Raw genomic sequence first — 26729 nt, forward strand, 5'->3', positions numbered from 1 at the left:
TCATATGTTTTTTGAAACAGAAAGAGTGAACTGACTGAGGCCCACTAAGGGGAGATATTCGAACAGGCGACAGCAGGAATGTCAGTCACAAAGGGAAAAGAGCCTCACATGGAAAACTGAAACATTTTTCAAGAACCTGTGAAGACTTTTCAAACTTTCTACTGTCCACACAGGGAACCAAGCAGATCGCTTTAAAAACTAACGTGTGCCGTCACCTGGCTCTGACACCAGCACTACCGTTATTTAAGAAATTCTACAGGTGTAAGAGCGAGTTTTCCTCATTTGCAGATAATAGGTTTTTTTCCTTGAAGAGTTTTAGACTTCAGTCCTCTGAAGAACGAGATGATCCAAAGCTTGTCTTTAGCTTGACGATGTAAGAGACTGATAAACCTTGATTTTATCAGTCTCTCACATCGTTTTTAAGTTCTGATCCACTCCTTTTTATACAACTACTTCAGTTCATTGATGTTTGTGGCCATTCATTTAAGCACAGCTCTTTTAAGGTCCCATAACAGCCTTTCAATCAAGGTCGAGGTCCAGACCTTAACTTGGCTGATTCTTTTTCTTAGTTGTAGGTTGCTGTTGTAGGTTTGTGGCTGTGCTTTGAATCATTGTTCTGTTGCATGACCCATTTTTGGCAAAGCCAAATGGCCTCACGCTGGACTCTAGAAAACTTTGGTATACAGAGGAGTTCATATTTGAATCAATGATTGCAAAGTGCACACATCCTTCAGCTGCAAAACAAGCCCAAATCATCACCTCTCCACCACTGTGCTGACAGCTGGTATGAGGTGTTTGCCCTGATTTGCTGCGTTTGGGGTTTACCAAACATGGCGCTGTGTGTTATGACTATTTTTCCAGAAGTCTTGTTGTCTGTTTGGATGCAATTTAGCGACCTGAAGTCACGCTGCCATGTTCTTTTTGGAGAGCAGAGGCTTTCTCGGGGCAACTCATCCAAAAAAGCTACACTTGTTTTTCTAATTGCACTTTAATATTTAACATGCTAACTGAAGCCCGTAGTGTCTGAGATGTAGCTGCTTTTGCAGCTTCTCTCAGCATTGCACAGCCAGACCTTGGAGTGAAAGTCTGAGACATCCACTCCTGGGAAGATTCTGCTGTTGTGTTAACACACCTGATTGCTCCAGACGAGCACGCTGCCAAAACATCAGCTTTTGCAGAGGTGTTCACATGTGCCGATGTGAAGCATAATTGATTAGCAGCATGTAGCAGCTACCTACCCTCTTATGGATGGAAACCACAAGTTTCATCAGTTTTTCCATTTCATGGAGTCCTTAGAAAACTTTTTGTTTGCGTGATCGTACGTATGAGCACAGTTATAAGTACAAAATCAATCCGAGCTTAATAAGTTTGTTGTTTAAGTGACATTTGTAATTATTAATCTTTGTCTCTCTTCCACAGCATGTCTTTGTCTTCCTCCTCTCACCCCTACTGGTCCCAACAGACAGCCTCCCCTCCCTGAGCCTGGCTCTGCTGGAGGTTTCTTCCTGTTGAAGGGAGTTTTTCCTTCCCACTGTCGCCAAAGCACTCGTATGCTCACATATGGGCTCATATTATTGTTGAGGTTTTCTCTGTTCTCTTCATCTTACTGTAAGGTCTTTATCTTACAATATAAAGCACCTTGAGGCAAATGTTGCTTTATTCTGTGATATATAAATAAAATTCAATTCAATTCAACGGAAGTGAATCTATGCTATTTAATCCCAATCAGCTTTCTTTGCAGAGGTGAGAAAATAACTACCTGTGTGACAAATGATGTGAACAGCTTGGCTTAGCATCAAGAATAAAAGCAAAAACCTTTTTTATTCAGCCTGATCGATCTGTGCATGACGAGAAATCTAAAAATGTTATGGTGCCAGCTGATTTCTGCACACTCTTCTCTCACTTGTATTTAATCCATCTTTAAAACTTCATAAGTTAAAAATGATTTGGTCAATTAGCATAAGCCCCCCACACGCACAGTATAAATCTGAGCTGGGCTGAGAGAGAGAACCTTGGCTCAACAGGACACTTTATATTCATATCTGAGATATTCTTTTATGCAGGGCAGGTTGCAAACCTCTTTTTATTTATTATACTTAAGGTTGTAATAAAATGTTCCCATTTAGACCAATCACAGCTTCAAATAAACACCTGAAAACTGTTTCATTTCTTTCAGTTTCCCTGTAAATAGTCTGTTAATGTGCCTTTAAATCAACCAGAAGATAAGTGTTGGGTAAACACAGTTCATTATTCTAACTCATTAACGTCCCGAGCTGTTATTTTCCAAGTCACTCGTGAATTCAAACCAGTAATCATCCCGTCACAAACCTGCAGCTTTAACCTTTCGGTGACTCTCTCCCATCACAGGAAAACGCCAAAGCTGATACAACCGTGTATAAATGTGTGTAGGCGCGTAATAAGTATGCAGTATCTATCTGTTTTTATTTACTCGTGGTAAGATTAATTCCTCATGGGAACAAAGAACAATCTATTCAAAAGGATAATAGTTCTCCCGACACTCGCTCTGAGCCACAGCGTCGTTCACCATCCTGCAGCGCTACATTAGCGTCGTCCCCATCAATGTGAAACAATTAAAGCTTTGCATTGTGGTTTTCCAGGTCTAACCTATGAATAATGAAGCTGAAGAGCCTCTAAAAGAACACAAACAAAAGATTGTGACCTAAAAAGCCCTGATTAATTTCACAGCTCTGTCCAAAAAAAAACACACATGTTCCGTCTGAATGCAACTGTAATTTCCAGTGTTTCGAGTTTGTGTTTGTGTAGCTTAATAGCGATGTGTTTGTTTTCGTAACAGCCTCCTCTGCAGAGAGACTTCATGCCACTTAGCTTCTTTTTTTCTTATGTAAAGGGAAAGAAGCCCTGTGGAGTCTTCGTCTCTCCCACACAGTAGGAATTCTTTGCCCGATTTTGCAATTTTGTTTATAAGCAAACAAGCTCAAAGTAAAATCTACACTTGTGATAGAAGTACCTTGTAGGATTTTCCCTTGTGCACACAGGAAGGTTTCGCAGACGAACACTCGGGGCAGCATTTCCCCGGCAGGTTAACGAGCTCAGATCCCTGAAAAAACAAAGAAAATGTACATTTTTATAAAATTCTCCTCGTGAAGTTACAGACGGCAGCTAAAAGAAAAGAGTACAGCACAAGAGAAAGCTATTTTGGAAATGATGAAGGAGAATAAAGGAGTAACGTGGAAAAGAAACAGAAAAAGAAGGAAACAGGACAAGAACAACGAAGGAAGGGGTAGGAGGGAGAAGGGAGTATGGTTGGAAAGAAGGAGGAAGAGAGCAGTAGACAAAAGAAAGTAAATTAATTAAAAAAGACTGGAAGAAGAGGCAGACAAAGGGAGGGAACAGAAAAGATAAAGGAAAAGAGAGCAAACCAAAGTATTTGCTGTTAATCTTCACATAGAAAAACAAGCCAAGATGAGTCAATCAAAACTCCTGAGTCATCTAAACAGCATAACGTGATGGTTATTCAGCTATAATTTGATTGCTGGTTGCTACTTATTAATAATTTAACTTTTTCCTCAAAAAAATTACAAACACTAGTAACTATTTTCTCTGCACCAAACTCCACCCACCAAGTTTCCTCTGCTCACTGAGGACAAGAAATTGGAAATCCACTCGTGTTTGTGACAGCATGACCAAATGAAAGTATTGCTCCATCCTCTTGAGATGTTAGGTTAGCTGTCGGGTACTGTAGCTACTTGATTCCTGTAAGTGGTGGATGTTGCTCTAAAATAAGCTAAACTAAGAGCGACAGTTACTCAGCTTCTCCTGGATGGCTCTGCAGAGAAGGCGAGCATATTGTTGAATGGATCAAGTCATGAGAGTAGTGGAAATCATTAAATATTTGACAGTTTTGCAGCCTGCAGACAAAGAAAACTGCCCATGATATCATGCATCACATTAAAGTAAGACGGTTACGTTATTTTTACTGACTGCGCACAAATTACTGTCTTTTATGCATTTATTGACGTAGATGGACTGAATGTGGAAAAACTGAGATATTGTTGAAACTGCACTTGTGTTTATGAAGATATCTCAGCTCCAGACAGCTGCATGCTTCCTTCTGCTCAGTGATGAGTTTATTGGGTGCAGTTTTCTAGGGAAAAAGCAAGTTCTCCATTAACCTCTTCCCAACAAGACTCATGCATTACTATGATTACCTGGGTCATGAGGGAGGCGCTGCTCCTGTGGTTATTTTTGGCACTTTGAGCACTACACACCATTTAGTTCCATTATATTCAAGTCATGGAAGTCATCTCTATTGCAGATATCATCAAAATCTGGCATCTAGAGATGGAAACTGCTTCTGAAACTTACCAATTTCTCCCATGTGTCATTGATTTTAATGGCTCCTCCTACACCCATACGCATTTCAACTTTAAGAAAAGATGAAACTTGGAAATAAAAGATGCATGTCACAGTAGTAGTATCCCAATACTGCAGTTTTCTAAGACTAGAAGTCCTTTCAGTACCATTACAGTAGGTACATTATTAGTGCAGGAATCATAAACTGCCTGTATAACTGTACCCCAGTGCCTTTCGCCGCCTCCTGACCTACACATCATTAAACCCATAACCTTGTCTTAATTGTTTTGTGCACACACACTCACGCGCACACACAAACACACAGTGGAAATTGGCTCTGTCTTCTCTGCACGGTGACCTTGTTGAGTTCAAAGTTGGAAAAATGCCAGTTATGCTACTTAGAGCTAACGACACTTAGCAGCTGTAATTATCGCCATACAGCATGATTAATGAGGGCTTATTTGGTCGTGGTCGGGGATATTAAAGCAATATTATTAAATCTGCTTGATGTAAAACTGGATGAGGTGTTGAGTCAACGTGGCGTGGAGCCTAAAGCAGGGGGACTGAAGCAACTATGGGAACACCGGCTAATAACTTTAACAAATCCTCTAGGCTGTTTTGTTCAAACACACTCACCTACATTCCTGCCAAGTCTGACCTTTGATGACTTAACATGAAGGCTATTATTGCTTCAGCTGTTGCACTCTGACTTTTAAAGATCCTTTTAATAACACTTTACATGACGTTCTAGACCAGGGGCGTCCAACTCCAGTCCTCGAGAGCTACTGTCCTGCAGGTTTTAGACACATCCTTGTTCCGACACACCTGAATCAAATGAATAGCTTGTTATCAGGCCTTTCCCAACCTTAAGGGCATGCTGAAGAGGTAATCCAACCATTTGATTCAGCTGTGTTGGAGTAGGGATGCATCTAAAAGCTGCAGGACAGTAGCTCTCGAGGACTGGAGTTGGACACCCCTGTCCTAGACCAAACCCATCTGATGGAAACACATATCAAAAAGAAAAATATGTATTTATTAATATTTATATTTCAAAACACTGGCATCAGTTCAATAATGTAAAAATGTCATTTTTACAGTGAGTTTAAGGACACGGTCCAAACTGTTCATCCAAAAGGACATCATGCTGCGGTTTACATGGTTTGCATTAACAGATACATTTTGAATAAAAGAGGAAATCACTATAACTTAAACTTAGATCATTCCCAAATGATTTTGGATCAAATTTAGCATCTTTGTATTTCCATAGACTAACGAGGATGCTAACTAGTAGGACCTTCTTTTTCATCATCATGTTCAGGGTTTTCATCACTGCACTGTAAACTTGTCTGAGTCCATCATGTAGTAGAAACTACCAGGATGGGCAAAAATACACTTCTTTGCGTGGTCTGTATGTACAATGTAACAGGGATATATTTATATGATTGATGTGTATTTTTAATATGACTGTCAATTCTAATGTGTGTTTTCTACAACATTAGCTGTAGCTGTTAAGCTGCCAAATACTCAACCTCGACCTACAGTCAGCAACATAAGTGTTTAGACCAAGGATAGGCAACACTAGGCCTCGAGTGTCGGTGTCCTGCAGGTTTTAGATGTGTCCTTGATCCATCACAGCTGATTCAAATGGCTAAATTACCTCCCCAACATGTCTTGAAGTTCTCCAGAGGCCTGGTAATGAACTAATCATTTGATTCAGGTGTGTTGACACATGGTGATATCTAAAACCTGTAGGACACCGGCCCTCGAGGTCTGGAGTTGCCTACCCCTGGTTTAGACAGTGACACAGTTGTTATAATTGTGCCTCTGTACACCACTGCAGTGGATTTTAAATCAAACATACAAGTTGAAATAAGACGAAATCGCCTGACTCAAAGCTGAGAGCTCTCAACTTCTGCTTTTGATGGAGATGTAACTAAAACATTTAAACAGATTTTAAGACATTTGATACGTTTTAAATGGTCTGGCATTTATGTAGCACTTTCTCAGTTTACTTCACTACAAGCCACATTGACACAGCACTTTTTAATTCCTGCATTTAGTGCTTTATGTACAACGCATGCTGTTGCACACCCACAGGTGCATCGGGAGGGAATCTGGTGCTTAGTATACTGCTCAAGAATATTTCAACACATGCTGTGAAGAGGTAGATATCGGAACAAAGCCACAAACACCCAAAACTTATTACTTAACGTATTGGTAAAAGCGCATTTTAGAGATTTTAATACCTTTTAAGAACCAGTAGATACTCCATATTTAACACTGACACTGTATTACTGTCTTAAGAGATGCTATGCATTTAGCAGAGGGGTTCAGCCTGGGGTAGGTTTAGTGTAGCTGAGCGCAAGTCATATTTTTCATCTAGTGACAAGCTCTAGGGCCAAGTTTCTTTCACAGACCATTAGTTTCATCTTTTCTTTCAATTTACTTCATCTCAACTGAGTGAATCACCTGTGATGGAATCAGCCAACCTCATAACCTCAAATGATCGCCCTTCCTCCCATTCCACCAAAGTGTACGTTTAAACTGGTAAATTTCACTGTGGCAAATACAGGAAACTGAACAAAGTAACAGTGACATCTTCCATTAACTTTTAAGTAGCCTATTTAAAAGAAAGGAAATGGGATTTCAGGGTGCTGACAGGTTGCATCAATAGGCCAAGGGTTTGACAGCAAGGGTAAGCCTTGAGGAAAGGTTAAGCAGGGGGGGGTCTGCAGGAAAAGCATAGTTTTATATGATCATAAAGGAATCTTGAGACCAGTAACGATGCTGCAAACTCAAAACTGAGATCATAAAAACACAAGAATAAAATTATACAAACATTGAACACAGGTATTACCCATTAGCAGGAACATTAGGGGTAATTATGTAAAGAAAAGCAACACAGCCAGAGTGACATGTTCATTTTAAGCCTTCAAGCCTGTGTATCATTCAGGTTGTTGAAGGGAAAAAGACACAATTGTCTCCAAAAGCTTTATACATGCAGATCTGTTGGACACAACAGCTGTGAGGAAAGAGCTCATTTTTGAACCAACACGCTGGTGACCAAATCTGAATGACAAAAGCATATTTAAAATACAACACATTAGACTAATGGTGCTTTGTTTTCAATCACAATTCAAATGTTCCATTTACAAACTGCAAACAGCGCTAACTTCTCATCACAGGATGTTTGTCTGTTTTGCAAATTAGCGGGTTCATAAATTTGAACCCTTTATGTTGGGAGATGTTTTTAGAATTGGTTCAATTAGCTAAACTGTTCATTGTACCAATGTTTATAAAAACAGCTTAATGGTTTACTGGTTTCACCCGACATCAGTCTAACCATGTGCTTCCAGTAAAACTGGCACAATGTTAAACAAATCCAGGAAGGTGTGTCAGTGAGGGCATGTTGCTATTAAGATTATATGATTATTAATATTATGAAATGTAACCTTATGAATGGCCACCAAGGCTGAGTCATATTCCCGCAAGCGTGTGGTGCAAGGAGGAGGAAAATTGTAACAAAGCTCCAGAAATAAAACGGAATTCAGGGAACATGAGCGAAGACATACGGTTAAACTTTATATTAATAAACTACTGGTGACAGCATGACATTAACCAAATAGTCAGTATAACAGCAAAGATTACAGAGCTTTACTGTAACTTAACAGTGAAAGTTTCTTGATGCATTTTCAATCATCCAGGTAAGTAAATCTCCAAAAGTTGATTCTGTTCATCTGGACGCAGCGTTTTGTGGGAGAAACGTTTCGTCACTCATCCAGGTGACTTCTTCAGTCTCAGCTGACTGAGAAATTTCTTACAGTGTAGCCAATCATGTCAAAAAACTGAAATACTATGAATTGCTTTTTCCTTAGATCTTACATACACACATGTTAAGTGATTTATTTTAACCACCTAGGACCTTACGTCCACATATGTGGACACCACATTTTGGGTCGTCTAGACCAAAATACTGAAATTTGCTCTACATGGGCCTGAAATCCACTTATAACGACATTATACTGCCACTGTTATATCGAAATTTAAAGTGAATGTCCTCACATGTGGATCTCCAAAAAATCTTTTTAAAAATCTGGTAATTCTTTGTTTTTGCATTCATCAGGTCCCAATCAGCCCAAATATCAAAGAGAAATTAAAAATGCATGCCATGAAAGAGTTTGGGTATTAGGAGGTTAAGGCCTATTATGGTTTAGAGGTCATCAACAGACTCTAGGAACCTGATTTACATAAGAAATGCAAAATTTAGTTTCATCTAAAAAAAAAGAGGACTTTGGCTCTCCAAGCAGCAGCCCAGTTCTCTTTTTGCTCAGCCCGTCGTCAAAACACAGAGATTAGGGATGTGATCGCAGGATGGATGGTAGGAGGACGATCATCACCTAGACAACTATGATGTCGGCAGTCTTCCCCGTGATTTTGGTTGTGTGTACTGAACTAGATAAAGAGATGCGTGCCATTTATACTATCTGAATAAAAATCTAATCAACCTCAAAATAATTTGAGATACTCAGTTTCTGATTTTATAAGCTATGAGCCATAAAATATATCATATATAAAAGCATCCTGAGTAATGTGTATATGTATATATAAAAGTTTACCCTTTTGAATTAAATAAAAATGCATAAATAAACAAAACTTTTTTCCGAGATGCAGTGGGATGTCTCAGCGACCCTACAGCTGTCCTGCTTATGTGGAAATTCATTTAAAAAAATAAGAGATGACAGTTTTCCAGCCTAAAACAGAAGCTGTGACCTGAGGAAATGTTTGTGAATTTTAACCTTGCATCCACAGATTTTTAAAATCGGGCCAGTTTTGCCTCTGGGCTTCAACGAACATTTTTTTTTCCCTTTCGGGCTCACCTGTGGGCATTCGACACGTCCACACTCGGCCCTCTGACAGAGGACCTGACCCCGGCTGCAGGTACAGAACTCGCAGCCGGTGCTGTTCCACATGTCTCCATGGTAACGCACTGCGCCCTGGTACTGGCAGCTTCCCTTAGCAGCAGCGCATTCATCACAGCACTGCCCGGCACGCTTCACTTTGGTCTGCCCCTGTTTGGAGGCAGGATAATGTTATTTACAGATGATGAAAGAATGCAAACTGAGCAGCGGGAGAAGACGACGGAAATCCAAGGAGCTTATAAAAATGCTGGTTTTGTGCATCTCTGTTTCAGCAGAGAGAGATAAGAGGAGCGAGGGAAGAGAGAGTATGTGTTTTGCATTAAGGGGAAAGACACCAAGCGGAGTGGGCCGCCAGACCGTTCTTCTAACTTTATTTGAAAGTGCACAGAGGTGTGCTTTTCCTGACACTGCAGATGTCACGCTTACTCTGTGTCTCAGCTCTGACAGCTACTATAGTTTATTTTGACACAATCTCACACAATCTCACAAAACCATCAACTGCAGGACTTTGAAATATCAGGAAAAGTGGATTGTTACGTTTCGGTGTGTCAGTGTTTTGTTTTTGCATGACTTATGTATTTCCTGCTTTACTTTGAAAGTCTGTGTTATCTTAGTGTGTTCAGTTTACATTTTCCCTGTCTCGTCAGTTCTAATTTGCCCCAGCTGTGTTTCCCTCCTGTGGTCCATTTCCTGATTGCTCCCTCTATGTATTTAAACCCTGTGTTTCAGTGTGTCATGGTCGCGATCGCCCCCGTGTTGTAAATAGTTTGGTGTTTTGTTGTAAATAAATAGTCTGTTGTAAATAGTTGTGAATGGGTTTGTTAATACTTTCGTCATGGGATATTTTCGTTTTGGGATTTTGGTGGAGAGCCTTCGTGGTTTTATTTTCCTTATCTTTGTTTTTCTACGTTGCACCCCGGTTGCCTAGGCCGGGGTGTAACAGGATGCAAACTGTTTTCGAGTCATATTAAGAAAATACTTTAAAAAAATAAATAAATTACACATTTGTGAACCGTATAATGTGCAATTTTATCAACACGTGATTTACAGAAATGTAGTTTTCCTGACAAACATGTGTTTGCAGGGAGCCCGAGGCCTGTCCCATTGCACGGCCAACACACAGAAACAGACACTTGCATTCACACCTACGCCCTGTTTAGAATCACCAACCTAACAGGCATGTCTTTGAATTGTGGGAGGAAGCCAGAAGACCTGGACCAATCACATCCAACGATCCCTTGTTAGCAAGGTGACAGTCCTAACCACAGCACCGTGCAGCCCTTACTTAAGAAAAACACCTGCAGGTTTACACTGGCTTCCATTACAATGTAGAATAAATGTTTAAATCCTGCAGCTAGTTTATAAATTGCTCAAAGCAAAGATATATTTTTTATGTGCCTAAAGAATTTAAACTCATTTCGGCTTTAGAGCGTTAGTCTGACTTTTTTCAATGGTTTTTTTGTGCATGTGTGTATTTGGTCTTGTGGGTTTTGTATTTTCTTCTTTGACAGCATCAACGTCACATCTTCTTTTTTTCCATTTGATAAATTTTCCCATGTTGCACTGGTAAAAAATACTTCCTGGATCTATTTCTAAGTTGTGTCAAGCATCACCTCTGGCAAAAATGTTCGAGTGAATCTGTTTTTTAACTTTCTGGGTAATCTGGCTGTTAAACTGATAATCTGAAGACTTAGTTATGAAAAGGTTAGCTTAGCGCTGGGGTGGGTTGGGTAAAGTGTCCAGAAAATAGATCTGAGGTTCAGAGATAGTTAGCGATGCATGATACTGTCAGTGTGTGGCGACTTCTGCATAAAACCGAATGTCAGCGATTGCGCGCGTGCGTTTGTGTGCATGAGACTACTCACCTTGTCGCAGGTTATGGGTGGGCAGGTTTTAGTGTGGCATTTAGATTGACCCCGGTCACACACGCACGTGGTGCAGGTGTTCTTCTGCCACTGCTCACCGTGCTGCCAAGAGACACACAAATACACATTTAGACCATCTCCAAACCCACACACACTTTCAGGCTTACACACAGTGAATCACAAGCTGTTTGCAGGAAACTCACAGCTCATTTGAAACCAGTGAGCGCCTTCTTTTCTTTGAGAACAACAATGGGATGTCTCTGCAGTGTGAAAAGCATACAAACACGGAGCCAGCCACCAGATTTCCACATGATTCTCTTTAATTTGAAGACTATAACAGCAGTGAGCTCAAACACTGAATACACAACTTGCACAGGAAATGTGAAGTATTGAAACAGTTAGTTAATGAAGTATTTGAAATATGTATGAAGCATATTATTGAAAGCAAACTGGACTTTTATTGTGTAGGTCACCTTTGTGCAGTCGCTGCCTTTTGGAACATTTTTAATGGATTTTTGTGACAAAGAAATATGGCCTGCTATGTGCAATTATCCAAAAAGCCAGTGCTGCATTTTTTGTTAGTGAACTTTTATTTATTAGCCTGTTACTTCACACTAAATAGAATTTATCGGTGTCTGTGGGTTGCACCAGATACTAGCTTTAGGCAATAGCTTAACACTCAACCCTCTGCCGCAAACATAGCAACCTCTGGCTTCAAAAACCCAGAGGTGTACAGGCACTTGTGTTAAAAAAATATTCTGGTAAAAGCTGAAGTACTGATTAAACTTCTTTATTCAATTAAAAGTGAGAAAGTCCAGGCTCGCTCACTGTTTTTACTCGTTGAGAAATACAGCTGCTGTATTTTTAGCTAGCAAAACACCGTGTGAGAGACTGCACAGAAACAGCTGATGTTTGTTGAGCTGATAGAAACTTGAATTTGAAAAAAAAAAAAAAAGCAAGAAAGTTTACAGGTTACTCTCTTTGTAGCACTAGCTTGACACTTGTACCGCAAACACAACTTATGAACTGCACCAAAAACGTTTAAATGGGCTTGACGTTTGCAGTCACACAGTGTGCACAGTGCACCTGCTGTGAAAGCTGTCATGGTGCGTGGCTCTGGGTCTGAGGAGTGTTTGGGATGCCCCGGTGACCACACCCTCAGGTTGGGCCGTCACCATCACACCTGCATCCCATTCCAGGCGATTATGAGGAGGAATATTTAACCCTGCATAGACGGTTGCTCCACGCCAGTCAGTGATCACCCCTCAGTGGTTACTGTCCAGCCTGCCACCTGACTGTCCTGCTGCCTGCTTGGCTCTCAGAGTGTACCACCTGACCTCGTCTCTGCCTCCTCGGATTTACCTCCCACGAGTCCCACGGTCCGGCTCTGATCGTAAGCCAGATTGCTCTAGCCCGGTCTTGTTGTGTCACTCCATTCCCCTGCACACTAACAACCTTTTCCCCTTTTCTGTTGCAGCCTCCCACAGTCCCGATTACAGCTTCCCTGTGTCCTTTGTTTTCCTGGTTTCCTTCAGTTCTGCGATTAGCCTCTCACCTCCTGTGGTTGTTCCGGGTCACCTTTTGTTGAATAATAAAACTTGTACTTGCTCGCACTGAAGCGTACTGAGTTTGCTTTTGGGCTCCACTTGATTGCGTGAACTGTGGTCCATGACAAAAGTGTAAGAAGTAGAAAGTACAGATATTTGTGTAGAAATGTTGGGAGTAAAAGTTGCCCAGTGCAGAAACAAGTGGGTGACATCACAGTGGCTACGTCTGTGTTTTACATTCAGCATTCAGGTGTGGACGAGTGTTATCCTGCTGGCGGAGGTTGAGGATGTTAGGAGGATGTTACTCTCAGTGTTGTTGGTGCATTTCAGGAGGACGCTGCTAATAAAGTTACACAAGTACACAGTGAATTTGCGTTTATTATTATATTTACAAAATATCTGTTTTTTGTGTTGGTCGTATCATTTTATTTTGTTGTATTTATCTGCGACACCTTAAAAGGCCAGTCTGTGAAAATATGTCTGACATTAAACCGGTCCATGGTGCAAAAAAGGTTGGGGACCGCTGCCTTAGAGGAGGGTGTGCTTGATCTGCAACACTTAGGTGGGCACCACATGAATGCTAAAGATTCCCACCAGAGCACTGCAATGACATCACTTTAGCTTTTTCCCGGTGCAGTAACGCAATCATTTAAAATCATAGTTCTTTGATCTTCCTTGGTCTGTTGTAACAGGTATTTAAAACAGTCAGCAGCATGTTAAGCTGCACTTTTTCTACAATATTGTTATTGTTGTCAATGTTAATCAAAAACGCAAACACACAAAACACACACAGAAAAGGACAAACAGCTCTTATGTCATTTGGTTATTATTATGTTTCTTGGTCAGCTGTATCCTTCACAAACTCTTCCTGCAGTGATCGATGACGGGTTTCAGACGCATCCATTTAATTTGTACCTTCTTTATAAAGTTCTGACTCCCTTTCAGAGAAAACATTTGCTTGTGCGCTACGTTGTCATGATACCAAAGGAAATGTCGCACAGATGTTCCACGTCTGATGTGTTTAAGATCCTAAACGTATTATCTGTTTAAATTTAAGGTCAAATTCTGTAAATGTCAGATTAAATTCCAACTTCCTTCCTCCTCCACCCTAAACTGCTCAATTAAATATTGATTATAGCCCAGAGGATGCAAATTATTTCATTATTTAAGGCATCAAAACCCTGTGAGGCACACTGTAGAGCTCTTTGAACATAACTTGCATGAAACTCTCTTTCGTATGCATGCGTATTACGAAGTGTATAATAATGATCTATATCACAGAGGTCCAGACTACTTCACTCTCTTCTGAACAACCAGGCTGATTAAAGGACAGCACAATAAATAGCTTTTAGGATGCACAATGTTAATAAAGTCTTAAATATCTGGAATCTTGTGCTGTATACATGCAGACACACTTATTTACATTTCCTATAACTTCATCCACGTTCACATTTAGAGGATTTCTGCACCAACGATGGAGACTTTTAACAGTCACCACAGATCCCATGATCGTGTTACAATTTTGAGGGTAAAAGCAAAAACGATGCCTGTTATAACCCATTATAATGTGTCCTTTGATCCTTTTTGCCTTTGTGAAGTTTAGCTCGTACTACAGAGCAGGTTAAACATACTCAGGACATCACTTTTGAGTTTAAGTTATCTAATAAAATTGGTTATGACCTTGACAGGCCAACCCAGGGTTTATAGTGTAGATACAAGTTTATATGACAGTATGGCGAACAGACGGAAATGCAAGCTGAGGAGGCCATAATTCACAAAGTGGATCAGACTATAATATTAAGAACAGCACAAGGAGCTAAACACATAAAACAGGCTGAAAGAAGTGTGACTGAGAGGAAACACTGAACAGTATATACAGTATTTTTAAATGCTGTATGAATGTGTTTGAACTTTATTCTGTACTGGAACACACACGAGTCTATTGGAAAGCTGTCAGTATCGCAGCTCTCTATCATTAAGACAGTGGGTGAGATGAATGTGAGACGGTTTTAGCTTCTTTCAGCTGCATCACTGATGGTGTTAAAGTGTCTAAGTACATAATTCAAACACAGGATTAGCCAACCAACACATTTTACACAAGGTAAACAAGTAAAAGGCTCGCTGTAGGTGTTTTATAATCATATCGCTATAGAAAAATAAAAAGCCTTCTATTTAATGTGCTTTTCAATATTTACTGATCTCTCAGAGTGCTTTGAGTACAAGTCACATTTAAACATATCCACATCTACCACTTCTACAATCTCATATCTATGGCTAATTAAGAATTATTAATTAACCTAGCATGCATGTCTTTGTACTGTTGGAAGCTGGAGTAGTGGAGGAAACCCACACATGCCACGCAGAAAGGCCCCCAGCTGGGGTTTGAACCAGGAGCCTGATTGCTGTGAGCACCAACACCTCTAACCATGCCACCACTGTGCTGCCCTCTCCCTTATAAATAAAGTGTAGAAATGAAAAATGGACACTGGAAATCGTGAGATTGGATTCTTTCCATTTTTAAATGTGAGAATTAGAAATTCTCTCTTATGTATACTACATGTGTTTTACACACACACACACACACACACACACACACACACACACACTTACAATAATATGTGTGTGTGCATGCCGATGTGGAGGCACTCATGTATGGACTGTATAGCTACTCAGTTAGGTAATCGACACCAGAGGCAAAGCATCACAATTCCTTCTCTTATCCGTCAAGATGACGCCAACATGAATGAGAGTGTGTGTGTGTGTGTGTGTGTGTGTGTGTGTGTGTGTGTGTGTGTGTGTGTGTGTGTGGTAACGCAAACACACATTAGATAGAATGGGACATTCTGTGATCAAAAGAGAAAGTTGGCAGTGAGCGAGATGGGAGCATGTGCACTGCAAACACAGCAGGAGAGGAGAAGGAGGAGGAGGAGGAAGAGGAGGAGAGACGAAGGCTCAGACTTTTCATGTCAATAGAGACATTCACATATTCACTGCATGCATCATATTCTCACTATCATCACAGATATTCTAATCAATGTTTCAGGTTTCAAATGTATAGATTTATGAGCCGTTATCAGCTGCCTCCAACACACAGAGGCTTTGTAAACCACAGGATTCACACAAATCTGCACAATAACAGGTGCATACACAGTACAAGCACAGTTCAAACACCCACAGGCTGCCTACCTGGTACTGTTTTCCAGCTGACAGACAAGGGTTGGACACACACTGGGGACAGCACTCTCCTGGCTGGATCACCAAGTTCTCATGCTGAGGAAACATTGCACACACACAAGCACAAACCCTCTCAGATTACCGTTATTTCACTGTATTTCGCACAACAAAGGGCATATAAGCTTTGACAGTACTGTTAGCCCACCTGACATTTTAGCAAATACAATTGCCAAGAGGTTGATAAGATGAATTTCATCCTTAGCACAAAGCCAAACCACCTTGCAACAACTTCAAACCTTTCTTACTTGCATTTCATTTTTTAACACATGAATATTTATTTAACCTGTGAAGGAATAAAAAAAGCACTAAAATAGAAAAAAGAGGTGTCTATAACCCAAGAGGCATACTGGAATTTAAAACAGGCTCCTCTATCTTTAGCATTTCAATATAATTTGTTTCTTTTCTAAGAATAGCTGAAATAAATATTCCACTTTTGTTGTGTATTTCGGGGAGTTTTCTGTGAGCGGTGGCAGAGTGGAGCAGGTGACTGATGCAGTGTTTGCAGGCCTGGTCTGTTGTGATGAGAATACAGGTGAAGGTGTCAGTGTTCCTCTCCTCAGCCATGACCACGAGCTGTTAGTCACCGAGAGTAAAAATACGACAGAAGCAGCGAAAATGAGTCTCTGCGCTTAGCTTTAGACTAGAAAGGTGGTGAGCTGAGGGATTTAGGAGGTAACAGAGGAAAGCTGACTAGGATGGATCCAAGACACCTCCTTCCAAATCCTTCTTTTAATGCAAGTAGGTTTAGTGAATTAAAAAACAGTGACTGCCCACATGAAAATTAAAGATCAAAACCTCTTAAAATTGTGTGTTTCTGTAAACCTACCGGTTTGCAGGCCACTTGCTGACACTCTGCTACTGAACACTGGACCTCTCCATTGCTGCAGACACATCTGGAACAGAGGCTGGGCTTCCACTCCTCTCCATCCCTGTAAACGATCCCCTGCCAAGAGCAAGACTCTAACAAACACACACACACACACAGATAAAAACTAAATGAGTAAATAGTGTCAGGTAATGAGCTGACAGTTCAGGCATTGTTTGCTTGCACACAGAGTGATTTAGGGTCAGGAGAGAAGAAAGAAAGTAGTAGCAAATTAGCTGCTAACCACTGGGATGCATCATAGCAGCTCAAAGACGTCATTACAGTCTCGATTAACCTTTCAGCTCCAATCTGGCTGCTCTGTGCACTCTATAAACTCTGAGTTTGTCACAACACATCTGGTCTGATCCAAGTATATGAGCGATACGTATAAAGAGTTCATCTCTAGTAATCTACTGCATGTCTGACATACACCAATCTGATATTTATGATTGGATATCGGTCCAATCCTCAATCAAAAGCAGAATCGGGCAAAGGTAAAAATGGGCTGATCTACAGATACAGAAAGTTATACTCCTGGATGTATCTGTTTGTGCCTTTAGGTCAAGCCTGATGTTGCCTTACATATTAAAGAACTACTCCCAGTCTATTCCTCAGGGTGAGGAATGCAGCTTATTTATTTAGCACTGATAGCACTGCTCAGTACGGCCAACAGTTTCACTATATCCAGTAATTAAAACATCATTCAATCAGCTGTAAGAAAGGCATTTAAACGCATACCTGACTAAGAACTGCTTTGCATTTTTATTGCTGTTTCATGTGGATGGATACATCTTTAGCATTTAAGCCTTTGGACATTGGGATTAATTAATCATGTCTTCCTGAAGCTAATACTGCGGGAAGAATGTTTTAATAACTTGTAACCTTTAAGTTTTGGAAAATAATGCAGTCACACAAATCACCGCTGGCATAAAGTTTTCAGAAAGAAATCCGAGTCTGGAGCGGCTCGTCAAAAAAGTGTCAGGGCCCGGTCAGACTAAGGAGTACTGATGAAACATTGGGGTTTTGAAGTTAGGAGATGATAATGTTTGAGGTTGAGGTGTTTTCTCTTTACTTAGTGGTTTTTATTCAAAGTCATTAGTTAACCTGCTGCTGGCGGATGCCTGAGGTCTCACTCAGGCTACGTCCACACCAATGCCTTTTTGTTTTCAAACGAAAACGATGCGTTTTCTCTCCCGTCCACACTGAGACGGCGTTTTCCCCAAGGAAAAATGCAGCGTTTTGAAAGCGCTCTCGAAAACGCTGCATTTCAAAACGGAGCTGTCCCGTCGCAGTGTGGACACTCGAAAATGCAGACTTTCGAAAACGATGACGCATGTTGGTCATATGATGCAGTCATGTGACGACTTAAACCAAGAATTCGGTGCTTTGTCTTGCCATTTCGCCGCCACGTTTCAAAGAGCCGGAATGTAAATAATGACGCAGATCGAGTCGTCTTGCATTTCACGCATGCGCGGAACTGCAACGTCAGCGTTTTCGGCTGTTTTAGTGTGGATGTGCAACTCATTGAAAACGACTGAAAACGCTAGTGTGGACGCGGAACGTTTTCAGACGAAGACGCCATTTTCAAATCCATCCGGGCTAGTGTGAACGTAGCCTCAGTCGAGGCGAGGCAAAGCATCACTGTCAAGTAATAAGGGTTTGTTCCTGTGTGGACAACATTTACCTGCAGTTCTCACCTAAATGCATTCGGTCAGCAGATTCATATCTTCTACTTTTTCAAGTCTTAACTTAGTTTTGGAAACAGATACAGCAAAAGGATACGACACTTTATAGATTTAATGAAGCTTTGGTATCCGAAGAGCTACGGCAACATTCACCTTTGGTGCAAATGTTGAGACACATTTCAGACAATAAAGACAGAGGCTGATTCACATGAGTCATTTGTTCACTGGAATATAATTTTCATGTTTTAGCAGAAGGGTGCGCAGCAAGATAAACAGGTGCCAAATATTAAATTGCAGACAATTAAGTAGAAAGCTGTGTCTTTGCGTATGTGTCCTGTTTCCTGTTTTACTTTGATAGTCTGTGTCCCATGTCAGTGTAGCCTGCTTTGCTTCCTGTGTCTCGTTATGTCAGATTAGCCCCAGCTGCGCTTCCCTCCTGTTTCCCATTCCCTCGTTACTCCCTGCCATTTTTAAGCCCTGTGTTTTTCTCTGGTAGTTGTCGTATTGTACCCTATAGTGTTCGGGTTTTTGTTTTGTATTCGTAGTAGTGATTTCCAGCAATAAATTTCCTGTGCGTGAGTCCTGCGTTTGGGTCCTGCATCCTACCTGCCACAGAGCAAACCATGACACAAAGAATGTGACACATCTGCAAAGTCTTTCCTTTTTCATTTACTCCTGAAAACTAACAAAAAGAAATCATATCCATAGTCACCACCACACAGTTTTGCTCTGTTTGCATATATCGTACTCATCCTACCCATTTGTAGATGCCCTTTCAGAGATATCTAAAGATCAATTATTGTCTAAATTAATGAAAAGAAGCAAACAATTTCCATGAGATGCAACATGTTTTTCATGTATCTACACAGAGTTATGATCATTTAAAAGAAATCTGCGTGGAAAAAAAGCGGCACCTATAATCTACAAAGTATGCTATGTGTTAGCCCTAATTTAGCCCTCACCTCCATTGCTGGCACACTTGGGGCAACACTCCCCGGCTGGGGTGAACAGGCTTTGATCCCCGGGACAGGTGAGATGTGGGCAGGGGCGAGTGCTGCAGGATACGCTCCCTCCGGAGCAAGTACACACTGAGCAAGGCGAGGGACTCCACTGACTGTCATGCTGTGGAAATCAAAGAAACCAAGTGACAGTTACACAGAGAAATACAACGAGGGTGCAAAGAAAAAGACGAGGAAACAGCAGAGAGACAGTGACAAGAGGAAAGCTGTTTTCTTTCTGTAAACGTGACGACTTTGTAAGACTAAGCCTGAGTGACAGAGAGCAGAGTCGCAGAGGGGCAGAAGATCTTCAGAACAAAGAGAGACCATGAGAAGAAGCGATAAGGAGCAAAACCCTGATTAAAATATAAGAGGGTGTATGCGAATGTAGATAGGGAGGCACGCTGTGAAAAGGCATTGCCTTAACATTTGAACGCTGACATGCATATATCTAATTCAAGTTTGTACTAAACTTTAAGTTGACGACAGCTTTTCGACTGATAGCTAAACTGCAGTGCTGTAAGCCTGTTGGTGATTTTCCCAGGCTTTTCTTCACACATGTATGAAAGAGTTATCACTTCAGGCGAGTGTATGTTCATGCAAACCATGAAGATGTTTCTTTTCTGTGACTGACAGAACAGGATAGATTAAACAGTCATTCTGAGGTATTACAGAGACTTCGATATCCATCTGTTATACATCCATTTGTGGATACCGTGGAAGACCAGAGCAGTTCTTTCACTCTAAATGAGATATCAGCAGGTCCATCATGCCTGCAGTCATAATGATAGAAGTTAAGATCTGATTTCTCTCATTTTCAGAGGTGTCAGGCTGAGAAACCTGCATGAAATCCTTCTTAAACCTTTGTAAAACACCTAATTAGTCTTAGGTTTAATGAAGCATTTATCCAAATTCGTTTTCACCCCAGGAAGAAGTCTGTGGCAAACAATTAAGAACTTTATAGTTTTACCAGCCAGGATATTTTTCCCTTATTTTCAATACTGAGGGAAAAATCTGCCAGTGATGTACTGAATTAAAATTCTGTATTATAGCTCTTGCAGAGCGACAGTTCAAACTCAGAAAAGTCTCCAAAGAATGCAGTTATATAAGGATCATCATCCTGTGTGACCTTGTATTTCTGGAAAAAAGGAAGAAGTCAACAGTTCCAGACTGTGTCTCCTGGAAAAGGAGCGGCAGCAATGCAATGTTATTCTTTGCCCTTCAAAGAAGATGCAGCAAAACTCTTAAAATGCTATTACTCCTCTCCAAAACTCATCTCTCCTCTCGCTGTTCAGATCCATGTCAAGTGCTACTTCACCAGGCAAGCAATGCCAACAAACTCTTTAAAATCATTGCCAAGAAAGACCTGTTTCTCTTCAGGTCGTTTACTATCCAAAATGGCAGCCAACGTCATTAAACTAGAGGACACTTGATGGAAAATGAAACAGCCAGAGATGCTTTTGTCAGGGGGGAGAACACTAGCATTAGTTTTTTTTGGAAGTGACTGAGGAGTTGGGTATTGAAGAGCGGTTACAAGTTCCTAACTCATCAGTGTCAAATGATTGATATGAGCCTGTAAATGAGGGCAGAGAAGGAAACAGCAGGTTCCAAAAGAAAAAAACAACTTTGATGAACTAATAAAAAATGAAATAAAACTGAAGCTGTTGCTGCGTTTGTTTCCAAACAGTCAGACACTGGGAGGCATGTCTAAATACCCGAGTCAGGCTGACCTGTCAGCTTTGTGAAAACACAGGATTAGACTGACTAAATTCTTATTGCTCATAAGTGATGTCAGAGACAATAGAAGTGAGAGCCATTGAGAACTAAAGTCTTTATAAAATATGTTTAAAACCTTATTTTGGGGCAAATGCAAAATATTTTAAAACATTTTTATTAGATTTGACTGGAGATTCAATGCAAGTCCTTCAAATAACTACAGCATGTCGAGATGAGTCTACAAACTCTACCAGTGCATGAGCTGAATGACTTTGGTTTGTTCACGCAGAACATTTTTTACTTTTTGAGTAACTTTTATAATATTTTTTTTAAGAAAAGGGTGGCATACAAGAGAAAACACACATCTATAAATGATTACTGGGCATGTGTCATGGTTCAGTGTCGTTGATGATTGCGTCATGTGTTCTTCTTTTGTGTCATTCATTTTGTCCCTGGTTGCCTTTGCGTTTATTTCCTCCCTCGGTGTATTAAGTTGATTCATGCGTTTTCCCCATGTAGTTATCTCACGTCTTACTTTATTTCTTGATTTAGTTTTCCTTGTGCTTTTTTGTTACTTTTGTTTCCCTTGTCTCGTCATCTGGGATTTAGTTCAGCTGTGTCTTGTTCTCCCCAGGTGGCCTCCATTGCCCTGATTGCCGTTCTGTGTGTGTATATAGTTGATGTTTCCCTTTATTCTTTGGCTTCGTCCACACGTAGCCGGGTATTTTTGAAAACGCAGATTTTTCTATGCGTTTGCACCTTTCGTCCTCACGTAAACGGCGTTTTCGGTCACTGAAAACGGAGATTTCTAAAAACGCCTGCCAGGGTGGAGATTTTCGAAAACTCAGTTTTTGCATTTACGTGTGGACGAGGAAAACGGAGAAAACGCAGCATCAAAGGTGTGCGCCTTTTTTGACGTCACACTGTGCGCCACGTTATTGTTTCGGTGAAATGAATTTCTACAATACTGTTACTGTTAATTGTACTCTCTGCAGTGTTTAAATGCTTACATATACACACAGTTACTGTCCCTCCACACATAGGACTCGGTTCTGCTCCTGTGCACCAGCTTTGTTTACTATTTCCCACTGAGGCTTCTAGACTTCTGATTGGCCAACATTTCTACACAGTTAGGAATATATCACCACCTGTTGCTTTGGCATGTTCCTAGCAGCGTTATCCTTCATTTCTGCGTTTACGTGTGGACGGGATTATTTTTTAAAACGAAAAAAAATACCCGTGTACGTGTGGACGTAGCCTTTGTCACAGGGTCTGCTCCCCTTGCTTTGCTGTTTTCTAGCCCTAGTGTTTTAAAATTTTAGCTTTTACCTTTTCGTATTGTTGTCATCAGCCTAAATAAATGGCTCGCTTTCAGTTCAACCCTACTCTACGTTCCCCACGACCGTGAAACAATGACATTCCAAGAAATAATGCACTGCTTTTACAGACTTCATTTTCCTAATTTTAGGTTTTCCACACAGCTTTAGAGCCTGGCTGCAGGGGTTTCCTCCCATTTAACCATAAAAGCATCAAATGCTGATGTTGGCCCAGGTCGCGGTCAACCTGTCGGTTCACCCAAATGAAAGTTGATGAGGTGAATCGTCTGTGCAAACCGATTGTCACTTTCTTTGTGAACCTGAGTTTGTGCCATGTTGAAGCAGGAAAAGGGATGAATTAGGAAAAGGAAGACAATGATTTAATAAACTTCTGGCAAACTGATCTATAGCTGCTGCATCCTGGTGTAAACATTTCAACCCTGAATAATTTGTATGGTGAAAGAGAAGCAGCCATTTTTATAATCACTTACTCCATAAATGACTCCTTCGTACTGGCAGGAGCCCTGGGATGAGGAGGCGCACTCTGGACAGCACTTGTTGGTGGGGATCCTCAAATGCTCGCCCTTTTTAAAAGACACAAACATGAATAGACTGACAAAAGGAGAAAACACACTCAGAAACTCAATCAGAAAGAGGAAATGAGTTAACCAGCATGGATACATCACATTTCAAATATACAGCCTCTCAATTTCCATGAAGATCAACTGACATGCAACACATCAGTGCACAGAATAATGAGTCAATGAAGACTATCAGGAGCACACAGCATGTGGAATGGAGGTAGTAAAACATATGCAACACAGAGTCTTCTAACTGCGCTGCCCATTCACACTAATTGAGGCCGGCTGTGCAGCAGGAAGAGAACGTGAAAGCGGCGAGAGCCAGACGCAGAGCCTGTTAGAGGTTTCGGTGATGTTTATGGAAGTGACATGGAAAAGAAAAAGGAGGAGGTGAGTGCGATTTGTGAAAGGGAAGAAAAAAGATCCCCCAGAGCTTTCAGAGTGTGTTTTTCCAAATGAAAAATGGTAGGGAAAAAAAAAAAATCAAATAGAGCTACACTGAAGCAGCATGAAAGACAAAATTGCATACAAAGACCCGGAAAAATGACAAATCAGTGTAGAAATAACAAGTGGGCGAAACAAATAGATGGAAATTGAGCTGTGCAGCAGGTAATAGTTCTCCCCAAATAAAGAAAAAGAGAGTTCATATCTTAGCTGAAGCTCGCCATTAATCACCCAGCAGCACACAAAATTTAGAAGTAGAAACAAGCCCCCGAAGTGAATTTTAACAGTAATATAGTTCTATATTGTGTATTGTGTATTTTGTTGTACAGTTATTTTATTTTCAACTTTAATTTATATATTTTATCTTATTCTTCCCAGTTAAATTTACCCTTCATTCTAATTTGTGTTGTACAGTTATTTCATTTTTAACCTTAATTTATATTTTATTCCTTCCTAGTTAAATTTACCCTTTTTAATTTTTCATATTTATTTCCTATCTTATTCATAGCCTTTTCCTTTTTTGTTTTCTTTAGGTCACGAGCAGTTGTCCAAGCATTTCACTACATATCGTACTGTGTATGACTGTGTACGTGACAAATAAAATTTGAATTTGAATTTGAATTTGTCTTCAAACTTCATCTGTCACAATGGCTGAATTGTGCAAATAAAATAAACATTATGAGATGAAGCTCCTGGATGTTTTCATATATCTGGATTCTTGATTCGGTGTCTCCTCTCCCGAACTTTTCATCTTTTTTTGTTTGGTTTCAGTCCCCCGAGTCCCCCCGCGCTTTTCTGTCCACTGCTTAAAATTGAATCACCATAACTGAATTTGATCCAATTTGAGTTTTATTGGTGCAAACAAACAGAGACTGTTTAGGATCAAACAGAACAAGAGTTCATTTGTCACCAGAGTGATGCTTTTGTTCAATATTTAAGGCAATTACAGCACATAGGCTTCTGTAAAACACTGACGAGCAAATCCCTGCATGCAGATAAATGGCTCTGCACACACGCTGTCATTTCTTTAGGAATAGTATCAAGATTATTTTGTATTAATGGCAGCTTTTCCAGTTAATTGTTTACACAGAATTAGTCTCTATTTGCTGGGAAAATGCCACTTTCCCAACAACAATTTGAAAGATTTGCCAATTCACTGAAGAGGACATGCTGTGACCGATGCGTGCATCTGCTGAGGCGTTTTAGAGCAGGTTCAGTAACATTTGGGAAGCCTTCATCATTTAGGCCACTGTATTTTAAGACTAGTGCACTCTATAAACATGAAGTCAGACTTTAACCAGCAGTGGTTGAAGTGGGAGCTACAGCATTTTTTACCTTGGACATGCAGAATTCACTGCCACTTCCTGCTGTTGCAGCCCGCCTGTCTACCACAGGAGAACAGCTGACTTGTCCCCAGCGCTACATGAAAAACATTCAGTGAAACTAAGAAGTCGTTGGCTTGGATTTCGAACATAATTCACTAATTTAACTGAGTTTCCTGCCTGTGTTTCAAAGTCTCTACTGTGCAGCTCAGGCTTTCAGCTCCATCTGTCTCATGAACCGTGGGCACATTGGAGGCCGGCGGTAACGAAAGCAGCACTTCAGTCTTGAGCTCTTCACACATCTTTGCTCTGAGTCGACAAACTGCAGCTGAACTGTGAGCTCCTCTCAATGTGATTAATTCAACAGTGATGTTACCAACCAGCTTCAAAAAGTCGAGAGTGCAGCCGAGTCCCGTGTCTTACAGGACGATCGTGTGGCCATGGGAGCAAAAGACAGGCCTGTCATTCTTTGGTAGCAGTGCTCAACGTGAGAGGCGAGCTCATTAATTAGTGTTGCCGGTTTGGGTAACGCAGGCTTTTGTCATCCTCTTATAAGCAAAATAATCATAAATACAAATGAAATACACACGTGCACGTCAACCTCACAATCGCTCGCTGTAGTGGGTCCTGGCTCTTCCAGCACTGAGATGCTGTGATAATAAATTGTCTGCTATCCAGGCATCTCGAGGCGTTTTAAGAGACACATTCAGAATGTATGAAACTCATTTCTCTAATGTTTCCTGAATGCTGTGGCCGTCCTATTAATCGTCTTTATAAGCTCCTGTATCCGTTAACAAACTTACATGTTTAAAAATGCCTTCATACTATACGATAAAGTAAAATACCATAAAACAAAAAAAATGCCATGATGTTTTCTTGGTTATCTTTCAATTGTGCAAAGTACATCTGTCTAAACGACTGATGTCATGGTCTCTGAGTCAGGCACCTTTGGAGTTTCTATTCGGAGGTTTTTTATTGTCCTCGTTTTTGTCAAATGAATTATGTTCAGGTTCATGTGAAGCCTAAAAAGCTTCACATGTTCCCAGTCGCGTTTGTCTCCATGCAGTCAGACGCTCATATTTCCACATGCTGTGTCGCCTCTTTGTTACCCGCTGTGCCAGTGAGATACAACTAAGAAGTATCTCAATCTTAGCACTACTAAGATCAAGAACCTGATACAGCTGATGTCTGCTTTCAATTCTAGCATTTTGTTATAAAAGGGTCAGAATGATTGCATTAATAAATGGAAAACATTTCCTCTCACTGTTATCTGAGTCATAAAAGGGGAACAAAATGTTTTTTTTTAAAACTATTACCGCTCCCAATGGTAAAAAATGTTAATAGTTTTAGGAAGATTCAGAATGAAAACATGATTATAGAGTAGAACATATTCTGTTTTGTTTTTTTCCTCTTTGCAATTTCAATTTCTCAAACGTTTTCTGACCTCCTTTGGAAGCTAAAAAACGTTCATGCCCCACACTTTCTATTAATCATTAACATTTAAAAAAAGGTTTCAAATCAAAATTTATTCAACAAAAGGTCCTGTAGTAGCATCAGCAAACTCTTTTTATTTTACCTAATAATTTTATTTTTTCACACGATTTGATAACAGCGGCTTAAAAGGGATAAAAGCCAGTGTCATCATCCGCCGTCAGTTCACGCTACACAATATGCGGCTTTAAGAGACAGTGAGAGGACTCCTTTGCAGATCGAGGAAAGCTGATTAACCCACAGTGTCGAAAGTTGCGGGCATTTAGTTATGCGTTTTAGGAAGGTCACAGTGGGAGGGGGTGTTAAGCTTGCAGATAATGGCTTTGGATTTCAAAAGAAAGCCTCATAATCGGAGACTGTCCGATGATAAAATCTCTGAAGCTTTATTTCTGTTTAATCAGTGTAGGTGAG

General features: G+C 40.5%; 1 protein-coding gene across 1 annotated transcript in view; it reads right to left on the reverse strand.

Annotated features, from left to right (window-relative positions):
• The window catches only part of fras1 (Fraser extracellular matrix complex subunit 1), a 303829-nt gene that overhangs the window by 177027 nt on the left and 100073 nt on the right, over window positions 1–26729 (reverse strand). The window contains exons 4-10 of the mRNA XM_085295515.1: window positions 22972–23064; window positions 19413–19572; window positions 16727–16860; window positions 15853–15936; window positions 11120–11221; window positions 9213–9404; window positions 2990–3079 (exon numbers count right to left, since the gene is read on the reverse strand). Of these exons, the coding sequence (XP_085151641.1) occupies window positions 2990–3079; window positions 9213–9404; window positions 11120–11221; window positions 15853–15936; window positions 16727–16860; window positions 19413–19572; window positions 22972–23064 (855 nt within the window). The remainder of the gene's footprint in view (window positions 1–2989; window positions 3080–9212; window positions 9405–11119; window positions 11222–15852; window positions 15937–16726; window positions 16861–19412; window positions 19573–22971; window positions 23065–26729) is intronic.

This window comes from Mchenga conophoros, linkage group LG12 (assembly GCF_057382185.1).
Source record: "Mchenga conophoros isolate Kocher_MC1m ecotype Shallow Benthic linkage group LG12, M_conophoros_male_GT1.1, whole genome shotgun sequence".
NCBI lineage: Eukaryota > Metazoa > Chordata > Actinopteri > Cichliformes > Cichlidae > Mchenga > Mchenga conophoros.